At 47.0% G+C, this 17,070-nt stretch overlaps 1 protein-coding gene across 1 annotated transcript; it reads right to left on the reverse strand.

Annotated features, from left to right (window-relative positions):
• Positions 1–201: 201 nt before the first annotated feature.
• LOC308595708 (uncharacterized protein) lies at positions 202–16,867 on the reverse strand. Its single transcript, XM_081210357.1, has 3 exons — positions 16,752–16,867; positions 3,290–3,428; positions 202–1,609 (listed from the first exon to the last, which is right to left on the reverse strand). The coding sequence occupies exon 3, from the start codon at positions 1,475–1,477 to the stop codon at positions 206–208; it is 1,272 nt and encodes a 423-aa protein (XP_081066483.1). The 5' UTR covers positions 1,478–1,609; positions 3,290–3,428; positions 16,752–16,867; the 3' UTR covers positions 202–205.
• Between the last annotated feature and the right edge of the window lie 203 nt (positions 16,868–17,070).

Here is a 17,070-nt window from a genome sequence, read left to right on the forward strand (position 1 = left end):
AGCTGTGTCAGCAATTGGGTGTAGTATATAAGGAGCAGCACCTAGCTCTCCCATTACCCTGGCGGATGGGGTGGTGGTTGGGTCATGTTTGTTTGTTGATGTATTTAGTGTATAAGGAGTTTTTGTTTTTGTAATTAAAACCTTGTTTAAGTTATTTTTGAGTCCCTTTTTAATGCATGGTCTCCCCAGCAAGCTCTCTGCAGCGCTACCATACTGCAAATAGCCAACACTTTCCACACTCTATACATTTATATGGTTTCTCCTCTGTGTGAGTCTGTTGATGATTACTAAGGTGTGCACGCTGACTGAAGCTCTTTCCACACTCCATGCATTTAAATGGTTTCTCCCCTGTGTGAGTCCGTTGATGTCTTCTAAGGTTTCCACTTTCTTTAAAGCTCTTTCCACACTCCATACATTTATATGGTTTCTCCCCTGTGTGAGTCCGTTGATGTGATCTAAGCTCTCCACTCCGACCGAAGCTCTTTCCACACTCCATACATTCATATGGTTTCTCCCCTGTGTGAATCCGTTGATGATTTCTAAGGTGTGCACTCCGACCGAAGCTCTTTCCACACTCCATACATTTATATGGTTTCTCCCCTGTGTGAGTCCGTTGATGTCTTCTCAGCTCTCCACTCTGACTGAAGCTCTTTCCACACTCCATGCATTTAAATGGTTTCTCCCCTGTGTGAGTCCGTTGATGATTTCTAAGGTCTGCATTCTGACTGAAGCTCTTTCCACACTCCATGCATTTAAATGGTTTTTCCCCTGTGTGAGTCCGTTGATGTCTTCTAAGGTTTCCACTTTCTTTAAAGCTCTTTTCACACTCCATACATTTATATGGTTTCTCCCCTGTGTGAGTCAGTTGATGTCTTCTCAGCTCTCCACTCTGACCGAAGCTCTTTCTACACTCCATACATTCATATGGTTTCTCCCCTGTGTGAATCCGATGATGATTTCTAAGGTGTGCACTCTTACCGAAGCTCTTTCCACACTCCATACATTTATATGGTTTCTCCCCTGTGTGAGTCCGTTGATGTGATCTAAGGTTTCCACTATTACTAAAGCTGTTTCCACACTCAATACATTTATATGGTTTCTCGCCTGTATGAGTCCGTTGATGTTGTCTAAGGTCTGCATTCTGACTGAAGCTTTTTCCACATTCTATACATTTATATGGTTTCACCCCTGTGTGAGTCTGTTGATGTCTTCTAAGGCTGCCACTATTACTAAAACTCTTTTCACACTCCATACACTGAAACGGTTTCTCCCCTGTGTGAGTCCATCGATGTTGTCTAAGGCTTCCACTATCATTAAAGCTCTTTCCACACTCCGTACATAAATATAGTTTTTCCCCTGTGTGAGTCCGCTGGTGTGTTCTAAGTTTTGCATTGAAAGAGAAGCTCTTTCTGCACTCCATACCTTTAAGTGGGTTCTTTCCTTTTTGTGTTCGTGGATGTGAACTATGTGTGCTCATTCAGTGAAGCATATTCCACATTTCACACATTTTAATGGCTATTCCTAATGAAACAAAAGGTGCCTTGTCCCCTGCAATTCTGTCTTCTCCATCCCCTTTTTCAGAGTGGGCAGAAAGGAAATCCTGTTTGGGCTTCAGGAAAAAGAACACACACAAAAAAAGGATACATCAATCGCCATTAGCACCTTCTCTTATTTCAACATCTCCTACATTCTCCCATGTCCTACCCATGTTCCCAATTTTTAAGAATTGAAAATGGTATGATGTCTAATGGTAGTAATGCATCAGGAACCTTTCATAATCCTCAATCATCTTTAATAACACAGCATGATCTTGGAATACTGTTGTCCTGTGGGACTGCCTTTCAAATCAAGTGGTTGCCCCCATTTCCACCTCTAGATCTTCAGGAATCACCTGCACAGTCCCACTGACCTCAGGAGGTCCATATGGACTATTTTGTGAGACCCAGGCCTTCATCTCTTCCAGGGACTGTGGTCTGGGTCAGGCAGAGAACTAGTGACAAGGCTTGGTGCTTGGGGTCAGCTGAATGGGTGCTCAGGGAAGCTCCTGTTCTTGGAGATGGACCTCCCTCTACATGCTTCACATTGCATGGAGAGAGCAGGAGAAGCAGAAGGAGAGCAGCTGGCAAATGGGAATCCCAGACGGAAACACCCACCCAATGGTTCTTTATAATGATGATGTGCTGCCTGATCCTGTGCTTGTCTTCTGACAGAGGACTATCCTAATCTGGCGCTGAAAAGCAGGATATTCAAGGCGAGGAGATAACTGTACTTAATGGTAGGTAGACATATTGGTCTGACACAGTTGAAGTAAAAAAATTAACAAAAATAGTCCAGTAGCAACTTTGGGTCTTGGGAGAAAAGTAATGACAAACCTAGACAGCATCTTAAAAAGCAGAGACATCACCTTGCCAAGAAAGGTCCTTATAGTTCAAGCTATGGTTTTCCCAGTAGTGATGTATGGAAGTGAGAGCTGGACCATAAAGAAGGCTGATCGGCAAAGAATTGATGCTTTTGAATTCTGGCACTGGAGGAAACTCTTGAGAGTCCCATGGACTGCAAGAAGATGAAACCTATCCATTCTGAAGGAAATGAGCCCTGAGTGCTCACTGGAAGGACAGATCCTGAAGCTGAGACTCCAATAATTTGGCCACCTCAAGAGAAGAGAAGACCCCCTGGAAAAGATCCTAATGTTGGGAAGATGGAGGGCACAAGGAGAAGGGGACGACAGAGGACGAGATGGTTGGACAGTGTTCTCGAAACTACCAGCATGAGTTTGACCAAACTGCGGGAGGCAGTGGAAGACAGGAGTGCCTGGCATGCTCTGGTCCATGGGGTCACGAAGAGGCGGACACGACTAATCAACTAAAAAACAACAACAGCAACTTAGGGACCAACTAAGTTTGTTCTAGGTATAACCTTTTGTGTGCATGCACACTTCTTCATATAGTGAAGGGTAGTAGGAGATGGTAGTAGGAATACCCTTCTGAGAAAAACCCCACCCCACCCTCCCACGATATACAAGGCTCTGGTGACATCTGTGTCAGTATAACTGAAGAAGTGTGCATGCACACAAAAGCTTTTATCTAGAACAATCATAGTTGTTTTCTAAGGTGCTACTGAACTATTTTTTATTTTTTTATTTCAACTGCATCAGACCAATACGGCTACCTACCTGAATCTAGATGTCATGGGGTGTCGGGGAGCAGTAGTTCCTTTGGTGGGGGACATGTCCTGCACCTCCTGGGGTCATTTTTCCACCCTTGGTCCCCACCCTGCACTCAGCTCTCACCTGTGGCTTCCAGAAGCTGTCAGCATGCAACAGGGGTTCAAGCAACGGCTTCAACCGGCCGGCTAAACCAGGTGAGGAAAGCTGATGGGTCTCAAATCCTTGGGGGGCTGGGGAATTCTGCTGCACCTGAAGTCAAGCCCTGGTAGATGGAGAGAACAACCGTGAATCCCACAGTCCAGAAGGCAGATTCTGCCTGTGGGGAAGAGGAAAGTGAAGGACAGATGGGGCACGTCCAGCTGGAGGCTTGTTATCTAGTCCCAGGGTTACTCTGACATTGAATTATATATAAATTACAGTATTGAAATGAGCCTGCTCCCACTTCCTAGTCTGATATTACTCTACTCTGTTTGTCTGTTTCTTACTTGAGTGCTGTTTTGACCCCTGCCTTGGCCCTGTGGACCTGAAGGAGCATCTTCACCCCCATCACTCGGTCCGGACAGGGAGGTCCGCCTCTGAGGGTCTTCTGCTGGTTCCCTTGCTGTTAGAAGTGAAGTTTCAGGGAACCAGGCAGAGGGCCTCCTGCCCCATGGAATGCCCTCCCTTCCAAGGGCAAGGAAACAAGGAAACATCTGACATTTAGAAGACAGCTGTATCAGGAGGTTTGTAATGTTTGATGTTTTACTGTCTTGCATATGTATTGTACTGTCGGGAAGGTAAACGGCATTTCCGTGCGCTGCTCTGGTTTGCCAGAAGCAGCTCAGTCATGCTGGCCACATGACCAGCTGCACACTGGCTCCCTCGTCCAATAAAGCGAGATGAGCGCTGTAACCCCAAAGTCGGCCACGACTGGACCTAATGGTCAGGGGTCCCTATACCTTTACCTATATGTACTCTAAGCTGCCCAGAGTGGCTGGGGGAAAAGACGAATACTATAACTTCTACAGTGGTACCTCGTGTTACAGACGCTTCAGGTTACAGACTCTGCTAACCCAGAAATAGTATCTTTTTTTAAGAACTTTGCTTCAGGATGAGAACAGAAATCGCAGGAGGCCCCATTAGCTAAAGTGGTGCTTCAGGTTAAGAACAGTTTCAGGTTAAGAACGGACCAGCAGAACAAATTCAGTTCTTAACCCGAAGGACCACTGTACTATTATTATTATTATCATGTGATTTTTTGTAGTTAATTTGGAATTCGTACTGCAATATCAGCTTACGCAATATTATGGGTGGAGAAAATCACAGGGTTGCTGTAAAATATAATCCCACCCACAAACTCTCATTCACATACAGTCTGTAATTCGGGGGGGGGGGAGGTCACACACCTCACCTGTGCTAATACTGGCAGTCTCTGGCCTCCACAGGCACACCTGGTGTGTAGAGCCTCCAGCCACAGGCACTGTCTATCATGAAAATGGGTCCTTTGACTAGGAAGATTCATGCAGTCACTGTCATCGGATGATGATGGGTTGTATCTCAGCTTGTCAGTCACTCTGACATTGCCTACAAAGAATAAGAGGAACAGAAATGCTTTTGAGGTGCAACTTCTCTATCAGCCCTGAGAGCCATTCCATGGACTCTGCACCCCTGTTTCTGATGACAGGTGTACATTATCCTCATTCTCAGTGGAAAAGACACTTAAAGATGGAAGCCTGAGAGAGAGGAAAAGGTTTCTGGCTGCTTCCTGGGTGGGATTGCGGAAACCAAGAGCCGCTTCTGAGAAGGCCTCCCCCCTCCCCTCTTCCTCTGGGGATTTCCTCTCCTCTTCAGGGGACCAATGGTTGGACTGGGCAGAAGCGCTGAGTCTGGACAGGGCAGCGACTTATGGGGTGCGAAGAGGATGGAGCTTGCAGGAAGGAAGGGGTGGGGAGACAGAACCCCCACTTTCCAGGGATCCCTCTCTGGTCGCCTTGAGGGGGGGGGTTGATTGCTGGGCGGGAGAGAGAAGGCAAGGCGGCCCCTCCGGAGAGTCCCCAAGGAAGCCACGATTGAGACGCCCCCCCCCCAAGACTGGTCTTCCTATCTCCCCCCCCCAAGTGCTGCCCTTCCCTGCCCCGGGAATGCTGCCCCTCCCCCCCGGCCCTGCCCCCCCCATCCCGGGGTCTCCCCTGCACCTTGACGCCGCCTTGGCTCACCCCTCGCCAGGCGCGACCCATCTCTCCGTCCCTATTGCCCCCCCCCCAACGGGAGCAGGGGAGGGGACAAGGGGGTCTCTATCCTGGCTTCTCTCCGCGCCCCAGGGATGTCTGCGAGGGGGAAACGGGGCCAGGGAGTTCCCGTGGGTGGGCGCCCCACGTCCCCCCCCCCTGCGAGGAAAGCCCCCTTCGCAGCACGCGTGCCGGGATCCAGGCCCCACGGAAGGCGCTTGGGGTCTCTGGGTCCTTTTCTCCCCCCCCCCGTGACCCCTTTACCTCTTTGTTCTCGCTCCCGATTCTCCTTTCCTTTCCTGCAGCATCGAAAGCCGCCCCCCCCCCTAGATCTACGGGGCAGAGCAGCAATCCGGAGTGGAAGCTCCACGTCCTGGAGAAGAAGGCAGGGTGGGAGGGGGCTCACCCCCCCCCCATTCCTGGGACAGAAGGGCCGGATTGGAGGAGGAGGAGGAAGGGGTGGGACGTTTGGGGGCGGGATGTTTGGGGGCGGGATCTGGGGTTGTGGGGGCGGGGTGAGAGGAGGAGGAGGTGCCGGGAGGGGAGGGAAAGAATTGAGGGGGGGGAGAGGAAGGTTTTCCCCCTCTCGTCTTCCTTCTGGATCAGGAGAGCGGGGGAGGGGCTGATCCCGGAGATCCGGCTGCAAAGTGGGGTCCCCCCCACAAGTGCAACATCCTCCCCTCCCCCACCCCACGAGCTTAGATCGCTCCGTGTTTTAGGTCTTGGTGCTGTTCAAACCAGGAATGGAGGGGGGCAGCTAAACGACTCCCCCCAAATCCCAGCTCCCCACCCCAGCCTCTGACTAAGGCCAGGACAAGGACCGTGGACACAGGCCCCGTCCCTGCACAACAGCCAAGAGGCTCAGAGAAGCAGCCGATACAATTGGAGCCAGAAGCGGATTCCAAAATCTGAGGGATCCCTTGGACCAGAAACAAGGAGACCAGCCAGGAAGAGGAGAGCAAAAGAGCAGCCAGTCGGCTTGGTCTTGATTGAAGACTGTCTCCACAGGACTCCCACCTGCCCCCAGGTGGAACAAGATGGAAGCCCCCAACAAAGGAAGACCCCAACTTTTATTAGCTGCTAATCCCCCATGCTACACCCCCAAGACTACATCATGATTACATCATGACTACATCATTGACACATCACACAGAGGAGGGGTTCAGGGAGAAGAAGAAGAGGAGTTTGGATTTGATATCCCGCTTTATCAGGAGTCTCAAAGCGGCTAACATTCTCCTTTCCCTTCCTCCCCCACAACAAACACTCTGTGAGGTGAGTGGGGCTGAGAGACTTCAGAGAAGTGTGACTTCTCTGAAGGAGGAGGAGTTGTGGTGGTAGCCTGAGGGTCTTGTCACCTGTCCGGTTCCTTCTTTCTCCTCCCCAGGATTACATTCCTGAGTACAAAGGGGAGTTCACTGTTTCCTGCCCCCGGAGGGAAGGGCTGGTCACTGCCCTGTGTTTCAGTCCGTACTGAATCCACTTCCACTTGCAGGTCCTTTGTGAGTCTAGGACCATCAAGGTTGGCATGCCAACTGGGTAGGGCTCACTGCGGACATGTTGGCTGCCTTGTGTCAAGTCTCCCCCCTTTGATAGTCCTTCCCTCATGGTGTGAAATAAAAGTTGAACGGTGCAGATCCAATGTACGGCTGATTTTGTGTGAATTTATAACAGAAGTGTCATGTATGTCCTGTGTGAGTGTGTCTGTGTGTCGTGTTTGTACAAACTGAATGATTGGGGGGGGGGGTTCCTGCCACACATGAATCCCCATCCCAAAGAAGGGCAAAAGAATGCTCCACCTGTGGGAATGTTCAGGGATGCAGGAGAGCATATATTATCTGATTATATCCTTATCCAACTTGTGTTAACAAGTTTCCAATATCAGCAGAGTAAAACATTCCCCTTTATTTTAAGTTTGCAATGGCAGCGTTTGCTCAGGCTCGCTTAAGCCTCTATAATAACTATTCTATTTCCCCTTATACCCTCATAAAATAGAAGAGACGACACAGTCTTTTACAAAAGTATAAAAAGAGTTTACTCACATTCTGTTCACAATCACATCCCAGAAGGCAGACTTAAGCTTCATGAAGTAATATACATTTGGAGTCTATCTTATAGGAAGATAGTCCCTTTGTCCTCTCTTGGCTGGGAGCCAAGAGGGCATCTTTCACTCAGTAGATGTTGCTTCTTCGATGCATGTGGTGAAAGAAAGAAGGAAGAGAGATGGAAGAGAGAGATGGCTGCCCTGCCCTGTGCTTTTAGCATTACCTGCACAGGTGAGGCCACGTCCACCTCCAGTCACATGCAGAGGAAGTCTGTCCCAGCCCAGAAGGAAACAGGAAGTTTACCTGCTGGCTGGACAAACATCCCTCCCCATGTGTAAACATGTACACTCTAGGAATGTTGTAATTGACTGCTCTTGTGTTTCACATCCCACACCACCTACCACACAATTGCGCTCATTTCACACGCTAGCAAGGTTATGCTTAAAATGCTACAAGGCAGGCTTAAGCAGTATGTGGACCGAGAACTCCCAGAAGTGCAAGCTGGATTTCGAAGGGACAGAGGAAGCAGAGACCAAATTGGAAACATGCGCTGGATTATGGGGAAAGCTAGAAAACATTTACTTCTGCTTCATTGACTATACAAAATCCTTTGACTGTGTCGACCACAACAACCTATGGTGAGTTCTTAAAGAAATGGGAATGCCTGATCACCTCATCTGTCTCCTGAGAAATCTCCATGTTGGACAAGAAGCTACAGTTTGAACTGGATATGGAACAACAAAATTGGGAAAGGAGGACAGTATATTGTCCCCCTGCTTATTTAAAGTAAATGCAGAATTCGTCATGTGAAAGGCTGGACTGAATGAATCATGTAATAATATAATATTATATATATTATATATATAATAAATGTTCATAAATGTACCAAGAAAGCACATAAATAGATATGTCGACCACATGTCTGGAGTAGCTCAGGAAGACCGTCCTGAAACCATTTTGACTCCCAAACTGACCAAATGTTTACTCTGCAAGGAGGGAGCAGGTGAGGGAACCTTCCCATTGTCTCAGGAATTGGGAAATCTCAAAGGAATGGCCAGGCTACCAGGAAAGGGAATCAGATAAGGCATTACCAGATAACCTGGCAGACAGGAAAAATGACAACATTCACATTTCTGTTGTAGACCACCTTTTCTGTGATGTAGGTATGATGTTTGTGGGGGGTGGTCTTGGGTTACACCCCTTCTGTGATGTATGTATGATGTATGGAGGGGTGGTCTTGAGCTCCAGGGCAGGGAATTTAAAATGTCTATATAAAGGCAGGCACACCTTTGTTCTGGGTCCTCCTCCTTTTCTGCGTGTGAGGGGAGCACCCTGTTGCAACAGATCAATAGAGATCAGGCTTACTAGCTACTTTGCTTCTCAGTATTCTCTGGTTAGTGTCTGTTGTTTTCTCTTACCGATGGAGAAGCTACAAGGGACTCTATAAAGGGCTCTTGTGTCCCCCATAAGGGAAGAAGGGCAGCTTTTGTTTACAACAGATGGCACCCCAGATGGGACCTTCGGTTGCCCGATTCTGGGGGCAAGGAAGGACTGGTGATCCAGCGCGCACCAGGCCATTTGCCAGGAGGAGCCACCAGTCCTCTAGTGACCCCAGGGTCTGGAAAGAACTGGAGTTCCAGGGGGGCTAACCAGAGGAAGCAACGCTTGACCAGGCCGGCCACAAATTGATTTATTCTTTGAAATAATCTTTATTGATTTAAACTGCACACATAAAAAAAGAATTTACAATCTCATACTGCAAAAAAGACAATTAAGAAAAAACAATGAAGAAAAAAGGAAAGAAGAAAATACAGAAAAACAAAGAAGAAAAAGCAGTTTTATGTGCATGAAAAAACTTAATCTTCCTAATTAAATAAAAAAGACTTCTGACAAAACGAGTCTTCCAATCATTCTCATTGTGCTGTTTATACTGCCGTTGTTTCTTTCGCACAGTTTTATATTCTTTAATATTGTTCCCGTCTACTCCACAAACAGTATTTGTTGTGTTTACAAGTATCACTCAAGTTCTGCTAATATGGTGCGGTTGGTACAATATGATCTTATATAATCCTTAAATATTCTCCCTTCTCCAAGTATTTTCTGGTTCAATACTCCTCTAACTCTTCCCGTCAGTTTTGCTAGTTGTAACTATTCTAACATGAGTATATGGCTTCTCTTGGTGATGTCCACAAGGGTATTTTTGGCTCAAGTAGTCCTATATATTTATTCCAGATTTTATTTCACATGGCTCAAAAATCCCCTGTGGACCTTCACTTTTCCGTACATTAAAGAAGCGTGCCATCCAGACCGATTCTCGTGGCCTTCCAAGTCTAATAGGTCCGTATCTTTTAGTGTAATCCAGTCTTTTATCCAAACCAATCCTGCCGCCGCATGGTAGAATTCCAAATTTGGCAATGCAAAACCTCCTCTCTCCTTTTGATCTGTTAATGACTGGTGTTTAATTCTCGGTTTCTTTGCACTCCATATAAATATAGATATTCCCCTTTTCCACTCCTTAAAACAATTCATTCCTCCTAAAATGGATATTGTTTGGAAAGAGAAAATCATTTTGGGGAGGATATTCATTTTCACAACGGAGACTCTTCCCCAGAGTGAGAGATGGAGTTTGGTCCAGGTTTCCATATTTTTAAAAATTTCTTTCCATACTTTACTAGAATTATCCTAATATAAATTTAAAGGGTTTTTTTTAAATCCAGATCCTTAGGTATTTAACCTTATTTTTAATTTCCGGGCCTGTTTTTTCTTGAAGTTCTTTTTTCCCTTCCATTGTGAGGCCTTTTGTCAGTAATTTAGTTTTTTGGTAGATTATTTTCAGCCCCAGGCCGGCCATAAATTAATCTAGTAAAAGACCCTGGGGTGGCCAGGAGCAGCGCATGCGGACGTGAGTCTAGGAATGGAGAAGATTGTGGGCGGGATTCTCTGAAACACCCAGCAACCCAGATTCTCATCCTTTGCTGTCTCTTTTGCTGACGGTCTTCACTCCCAGCCTTCCTGGCAAGAGGTAGCTAGGAGGGGGAGGGGAGAATGGGAGACTTGGGGTTCTGCAATTAGAGAGGCAATGAACTGCAAGGGGAGAACGCCAATCAAAGCTCTCATTCCTTGTCGGTGAACCTGAGATCTGAAACTTTTCCTTTTTCCCAAGGAAGATGCCCCAAGGCTGGTCCAAGTGGCCACTTTGGATAGCAAGGGACTTGGGCTCGGTTTCCAATTTCTCTTTTTCTCGTAAATGCAGCTGCACCGGCAGCACCAAGATCCGGAAGGAAGTGACTGGTGCGCGTCAGAGCGCAAGGGCGTTTCCAGTTCCTTTCCGTTCTCTCTGGAGCAGCCGGATTTGGCACTGGGCTGCCAGGCGTCCAATGGAAAGGGACTCTTTTCCCTAGCGTGTAAGAGGCAGAAAAGGTTGCTGGGACCCCATGGTAAGTAAAGGGAGGGAGAAGGGCTTTGTAGAGAAGACGAACGACTCTCAGGTCAGGAAAGACCTGGGAAAAGGCTAGCGGGTTTTTGCTTTGGTTGAAAAATGGGATCCCCACATTCTAAGAGTTCTAACCGCCAGACTCAAAGGCATGTGCTCGTCGCAGCAGGAGGGGGGGGTTTCCCTGGATGCTTCAGCAGCCGGCCTCCTATGGGTCTCCTGGCCCCCTCCTCTCTTCCCTCTGAGTCTGAACTGCTCTCTGCCCCAGCCTCTTCCCGCTCACCAAACCCTGTTTCCTGCTCAGCTTGCAACACCTCCCCTCCCGTTCTGCTCCCTTTTCTCCTTCTTTCTGCTCATCCCACCACAAGTCCCCAGGATCTGAGCCTTCTTCCCTTGTGGGTCCCCCAACTGGTGCCTCCCCCCCCCCCTCACCATCCAGTCCATGACAACAACAGCAGCCACAGCACTGTGGTCCTCTGGTAGGAAAACTCCCGAGTAGCATGATTGAAGCAAAACTTCTGGGACTATGGAAAAATATTATCTTCCCCAAGCCCCAGAATGAGCAGGAGCTCTGGGGTTGCCCCATGGGGTTCATGAGTGAAGATGCCCCCACAAGGAGATTTCCCTGGTACCTACAGCCCCTCCTTCCCCCTCTTGAAATTAGGCTTGGGGGGAAATCTCCCATTCAATTTCAGTATTTCAAGTTTTCTTCAGAACGCGCAGGGCAGGAGGCAGTGATGAAGTTCTGGTGAAGAAGCAGTGCTTGGAGATCATGCGGTGGGGGGGGGGTGAGAGAGTTTGGTGCAAAAACCAAAGGTACTTTCATCTAAAATCATACTCACCATTGTGAGATGCTGCCTTCGTTATTTCATTATTATAATGTTTTATATACAAACACCAGAACTTAACATATACTTCATGCTTTTAGAAATGATTTCCCGCTGAGTTCATTGCTCAGAGTGGACTCTGAGAGGAATACGTCCCACACTCCATACATCTACATGGGTTCTCCCATGTGAGAGTCCTAGATGTTCCTTAAATACTCCATTATAAATAAAGCACTTTTTGCAGTCTTTTCATATAAACTGCTTCTCCTCTTTGAGTTTGTGATGGTTTGAAGGGTGTCAACTGTTAAAGTTCTTCCTGTCCATAAATCTGTTGATTTTGAACTTCCACTAAGAGTGAACCTCTATCTACTTTCCTGATATTTATATGGTTTGTCGTTTGTGTGAGTTTGCTGACATAAATCAAGGGTTCCACTCTGACTGAAGCTCCTTCCACAGTCCATACCTTTAAATGGTTTCTCCCGTCTGAGTCCGTTGATGTGTTCTAAGTTTTCCATTACAACTAAAGCTCTTTCCACACTCCATACATTTAAACTGTTTCTTACCGATGTGAGCATGTTGATGTCTTCTCAGGTTTCCACTATAACTGAAGCTCTTTCCACACTTCATAAATTTAAAAAGGTTTCTCCCCTGTGTGAGTCCGTTGATGTCTTCTAAGGTTTCCACTATCACTAAAGCTCTTTCCACACTTGATACATTTATATGGTTTCTCCCCTGTGTGAGTCCGTTGATGTTGTCTAAGGTGTGTACTCCGACTGAAGTCCTTGCCACACTCCATACATTTAAATGGTTTCTCCCCTGTGTGAGTCCGTTGATGTTCTCTAAGGCTTCCACTATCACTAAAGCTATTTCCACACTCCATGCATTTAAATGGTTTCTCCCCTGTGTGAGTCCGTTGATGATTTCTAAGGTGTCCACTCTGACTGAAGTCTTTTCCACACTCCGTGCATTTAAATGGTTTCTCCCCCGTGTGAGTCCGTTGATGATTTCTAAGGTGTCCACTCTGACTGAAGTCCTTTTCACACTCCATGCATTTAAATGGTTTCTCCCCTGTGTGAGTCAGTTGATGTTGTCTAAGGTTTGAATTGAAACTGAAGCTCTTTCCGCATTCCATACATTTAAATGGTTTCTCACCTGTGTGAGTCCGTTGATGTTGTCTAAGGCTTCCACTATCACTAAAGCTCTTTCCACACACCATGCATTTATATGGTTTCTCCCCTGTGTGAGTCCGTTGATGTCTTCTAAGTTTTCCATTATCACTAAAAGTCTTTTCACACTCCATACATTGAAATGGTTTCTCCCCTGTGTGAGTCTGTTGATGTGATCTAAGGTGTGAACCTTTACTGAAGTCCTTTCCACACTCCATGCATTTAAATGGTTTCTCTCCTGTGTGAATCCGTTGATGTTCTCTAAGGCTTCCACTAACACTAAAGCTCTTTCCACACTCAGTGCATCTATATGGTTTCTCCCCTGTGTGAGTCCGTTCATGTTGTCTAAGGCTTCCACTATGACGAAAGCTCTTTCCACACTCCATGCATTTAAATGGTTTCTCCCCTGTGTGAGTCCATTGATGTATTTTGAGGTTTTCACTCTGACTGAAGACTTTTCCGCACTCCATGCATTCAAATGCTTTCTCCCCTGTGTGTGTCCGTTGATGTATTTTGAGGTGTCCACTCTGACTGAAGACTTTTCCGCACTCCATGCATTCAAATGCTTTCTCTCCTGTGTGAGTCAGTTGATGTCGTCTAAGGTCTCCACTCTGACTGAAGACTTTTCCGCACTCCATACAGTCATATGGTTTCTCCCCTGTGTGATTCCGTTGATGTGATCTAAGGCTTGCACTGAAACTGAAGCACTTCCCACACTGCACACATTTAAATGGTTTCTCCCCTGTGTGAGTCCGTTGATGTTGTCTAAGGTGTCCACTCTGACTGAATCTCTTTCCACACTCCATGCATTTAAATGGTTTCTCCCCTGTGTGAGTCCGTTGATGTGATCTAAAGCTCGCATCGTAACTGAAGCTCTTTCCACACTCCATACATTTAAATGGTTTCTCCCCTGTGTGAGTCCGTTTGTGCAATTTAAGGTTTCCACTCTGACTGAAGTTCTTCCCACACTCCCTACACGTAAAACGTTTTCTCTCTCTGTGAGTCCGCTGGTGTGTTCTAAGTTTTGCATTGAAACAGAAGCTCTTTCCACACTCCATACCTTTAAATGTATTCTTTACTTTTTGTGTTCGTTGATGTGAACTATGTGTGCTCATTCAGTGAAGCATACTCCACATTTCACACATTTTAATGGCTATACCTAATGAAACAAAAGGTGCCCTGTCCCCTGCAATTCTGTATTCTCCATCACCTTTCTCAGAGTGGGCAGAAAGGAAATCCTGTTTGGGTTTCAGGAAAAAGAACACAGGGGGAAAGGACACATCAACTGCCATTAGCACCTTCTCTTATTTCAACATCTCCTACATTCTCCCATGTCCTCCCCATGTTCCCAATTTTTTAGGAAATGAAAACGGTATGATGTCGAATGATAGTAATGCATCAGCAACCTTTCATAACCCTAAATCATCTTTAATAACACAGCATGATCTTGGAATACTGTTGTCCTGTGGGACTGCCTTTCAAATCAAGTGGTTGCCCCCATTTCCACCTCTAGATCTTCATGAATCACCTGCACAGTCCCACTGACCTCAGGAGGTCCATATGGACCATTTTGGGAGACCCAGGCCTTCATCTCTTCCAGGGACTGTGGTCTGGGTCATTCAGAGAACTAGTGTCAAGGCTTGGTGCTTGGGGTCAGCTGAATGGGTGCTCAGGGAAGCTGCTGTTCTTGGAGATGGACCTCTGTCTAAATGCCTCACATTGCATGGAGAGAGCAGGAGAAGCAGAAGAAAAGCAGATGGGAATCCCAGGCAGAAACACCCACCCCAATGGTTCTTTATAATGATGATGTGCTGCCTGATCCTGTGCTTGTCTTCTGACAGAGGACTATCCTAATCTGGCACTGAAAAGCAGGATATTCAAGGCAAGGAGATAACTGTACTTAATGGGAGGTCGATATATTGGTCTGACACAGTTGAAGTAAAAAATGAACAAAAATAGTCCAGTAGCAACTTAGGGTCTTGGGAGAAAAGCAATGACAAACCTAGACATCGTCTTAAAAAGCAGAGACATTACCTTGCCAACAAAGGTCCGTATAGTTAAAGCTATTGTTTTCCCAGTAGTGATGTATGGAAGTGGGAGCTGGACCATAAAGAAGGCTGATCGCCAAAGAATGGATGCTTTTGAATTGTGGTGCTGGAGGAGACTCTTGAGAGTCCCATGGACTGCAAGAAGATCAAACCTCTCTATTCTGAAGGAAATCAGCCCTGAGTGCTCACTGGAAGGACAGATCCTGAAGCTAAGGCTCCAAGACTTTGGCCACCTCATGAGAAGAGAAGACTCCCTGGAAAAGACCCTGATGTTGGGAAAGATGGAGGGCACAAGGAGAAGGGGACGACAGAGGACGAGATGGTGGGACAGTGTTCTCGAAGCTACCAACATGAGGGAGGCAGTGGAAGACAGGAGTGCCTGGCGTGCTCTGGTCCAGGGGGTCACGAAGAGGCGGACACGACTAATCGACTATAAAACAACAACAACAGCAACAGCACTTAGCGACCAAGTGCTTGCACACTTCATGTGCTTGCGCACTTCTTCATATAGTGAAGGGTAGTGGGAGATGGTAGTAGGAGTACCCTTCTGAGAAAAACCCCACCCCACCCTCCCACGATATACAAGGGTCTGGTGACATCTGTGTCAGTGTATCTGAAGAAGTGCATGCACACCAAAGCTTATACCTAGAACAAAATTAGCTGGTCTCTAAGGTGCTACTGGACTATTTTTTAATTTTTTATTTCAACTGTGTCAGACCAACACGGCTACCTACCTGAATCTAGATGTCATGGGGTGTTGGGGAGCAGTAGTTCCTTTGGTGGGGGACATGTCCTGCACCTCCTGGGGTCATTTTTCCACCCTTGTTCCCCACCCTGCACTCAGCTCTCACCTGTGGCTTCCAGAAGCTGTCAGCATGCAACAGGGGTTCAAGCAACGGCTTCAACCGGCCGGCTAAAGCAGGTGAGGATAGCTGATGGGTCTCAAATCCTTGGGGGGCTGGGGGATTCTGCTGCACCTGAAGTCAAGCCCTGGTGGATGGAGAGGAGGAGAACAACCGTGAATCCCACAGTCCAGAAGGCAGATTCTGCCCGTGCGGAAGAGGAACGTGAAGGGCAGAGGGGGCACGTCCACCTGGAGGCTTGTTATCTAGTCCCAGGGTTACTCTGACCTTGAATTATATATAAATTACAGTATTGAAATGCGCCTGCTCCCACTTCCTATTCTGATATTACTCTACTCTGCTTGTCTGTTTCTTACTTGAGTGCTGTTTTGGTTTGCTAAGTCAGGGTTTTACTGTGAGTTACATTTTTGCTATTTTGGGGTCCTGTTATGCTTATCAGTCTTCGGCTGCGCAAAGAGGGAGGACTGCGCAGCGCCTGTCCTGGCTTCTGCCTTAGCCTCTTCTAGGCAGGGGGAGCCTTCATCCTGCTGCCCTAGGCGCTGTTATCCCAGAAGCCAGAACAGCCACACAGTATCCCAGAAGCCAGATTCCTCTTGCTGTTCTGGCTTCTGGGATTCAAAAAATTTTTTTTTCTTGGATTCCTCCCCCCCAAACTAGGTGTGTCTTATAGAGCAAAAAATACGGTAGGTACCGCTCTGGCGGGAAGGGAAACGGCGTTTCCGTGCGCTGCTCTGGTTTGCCAGAAGCGGCTTAGTCCTGCTGGCCACATGACCCGGAAGTTGTACGCCAGCTCCCTTGGCCAATAAAGCGAGATGAGCGCCGCAACCCCAGAGTTGGCCACGGCTGGACCTAATGGTCAGGGGTCCCTTTACCTTTACCTATATGTACTGTAAGCTGCCCTGAGCGGCTGGGGGAAAATACTAATACTATAACGTCTAGAGTGGTACCTCAGGTTACAGGAGCTTCAGGTTACAGACTCTACTAACCCAGAAATAGTACCTTTAGTTAAGAACTTTGCTTCAGGATGAGGACAGAAATCGTGCTCCAGCGGCGTGGTGGCCCCATTAGCTAAAGTGGTGCTTCAGGTGAAGAACAGTTTCAGATTAAGAATGGACCTGCAGAACGAATTCAGTTCTTAACCCGAGGTACCACTGTACTATTATTATTATCTTGTGATTTTTTGTAGTTATTTTGGAATTTTTACTGCAATATTAGCTTACGAAATGTTATGGGCAGAGAAAATCACAGGGTTGCCGTAAATTATAATCCCACCCACAAACTCTCATTCACATACAGTCTGTAAATTTGGGAATGACAC

Source organism: Podarcis bocagei (genome assembly GCF_964188305.1).
Source record: "Podarcis bocagei genome assembly, chromosome: 10".
In the NCBI taxonomy this organism is placed as follows: Eukaryota; Metazoa; Chordata; class Lepidosauria; order Squamata; family Lacertidae; genus Podarcis; species Podarcis bocagei.

Bases quoted from the DNA above. Each gene is read 5' to 3' on its own strand.
- LOC308595708 (XM_081210357.1), bottom strand. From the start codon at position 1,477: ATGAGCACACATAGTTCACATCCACGAACACAAAAAGGAAAGAACCCA.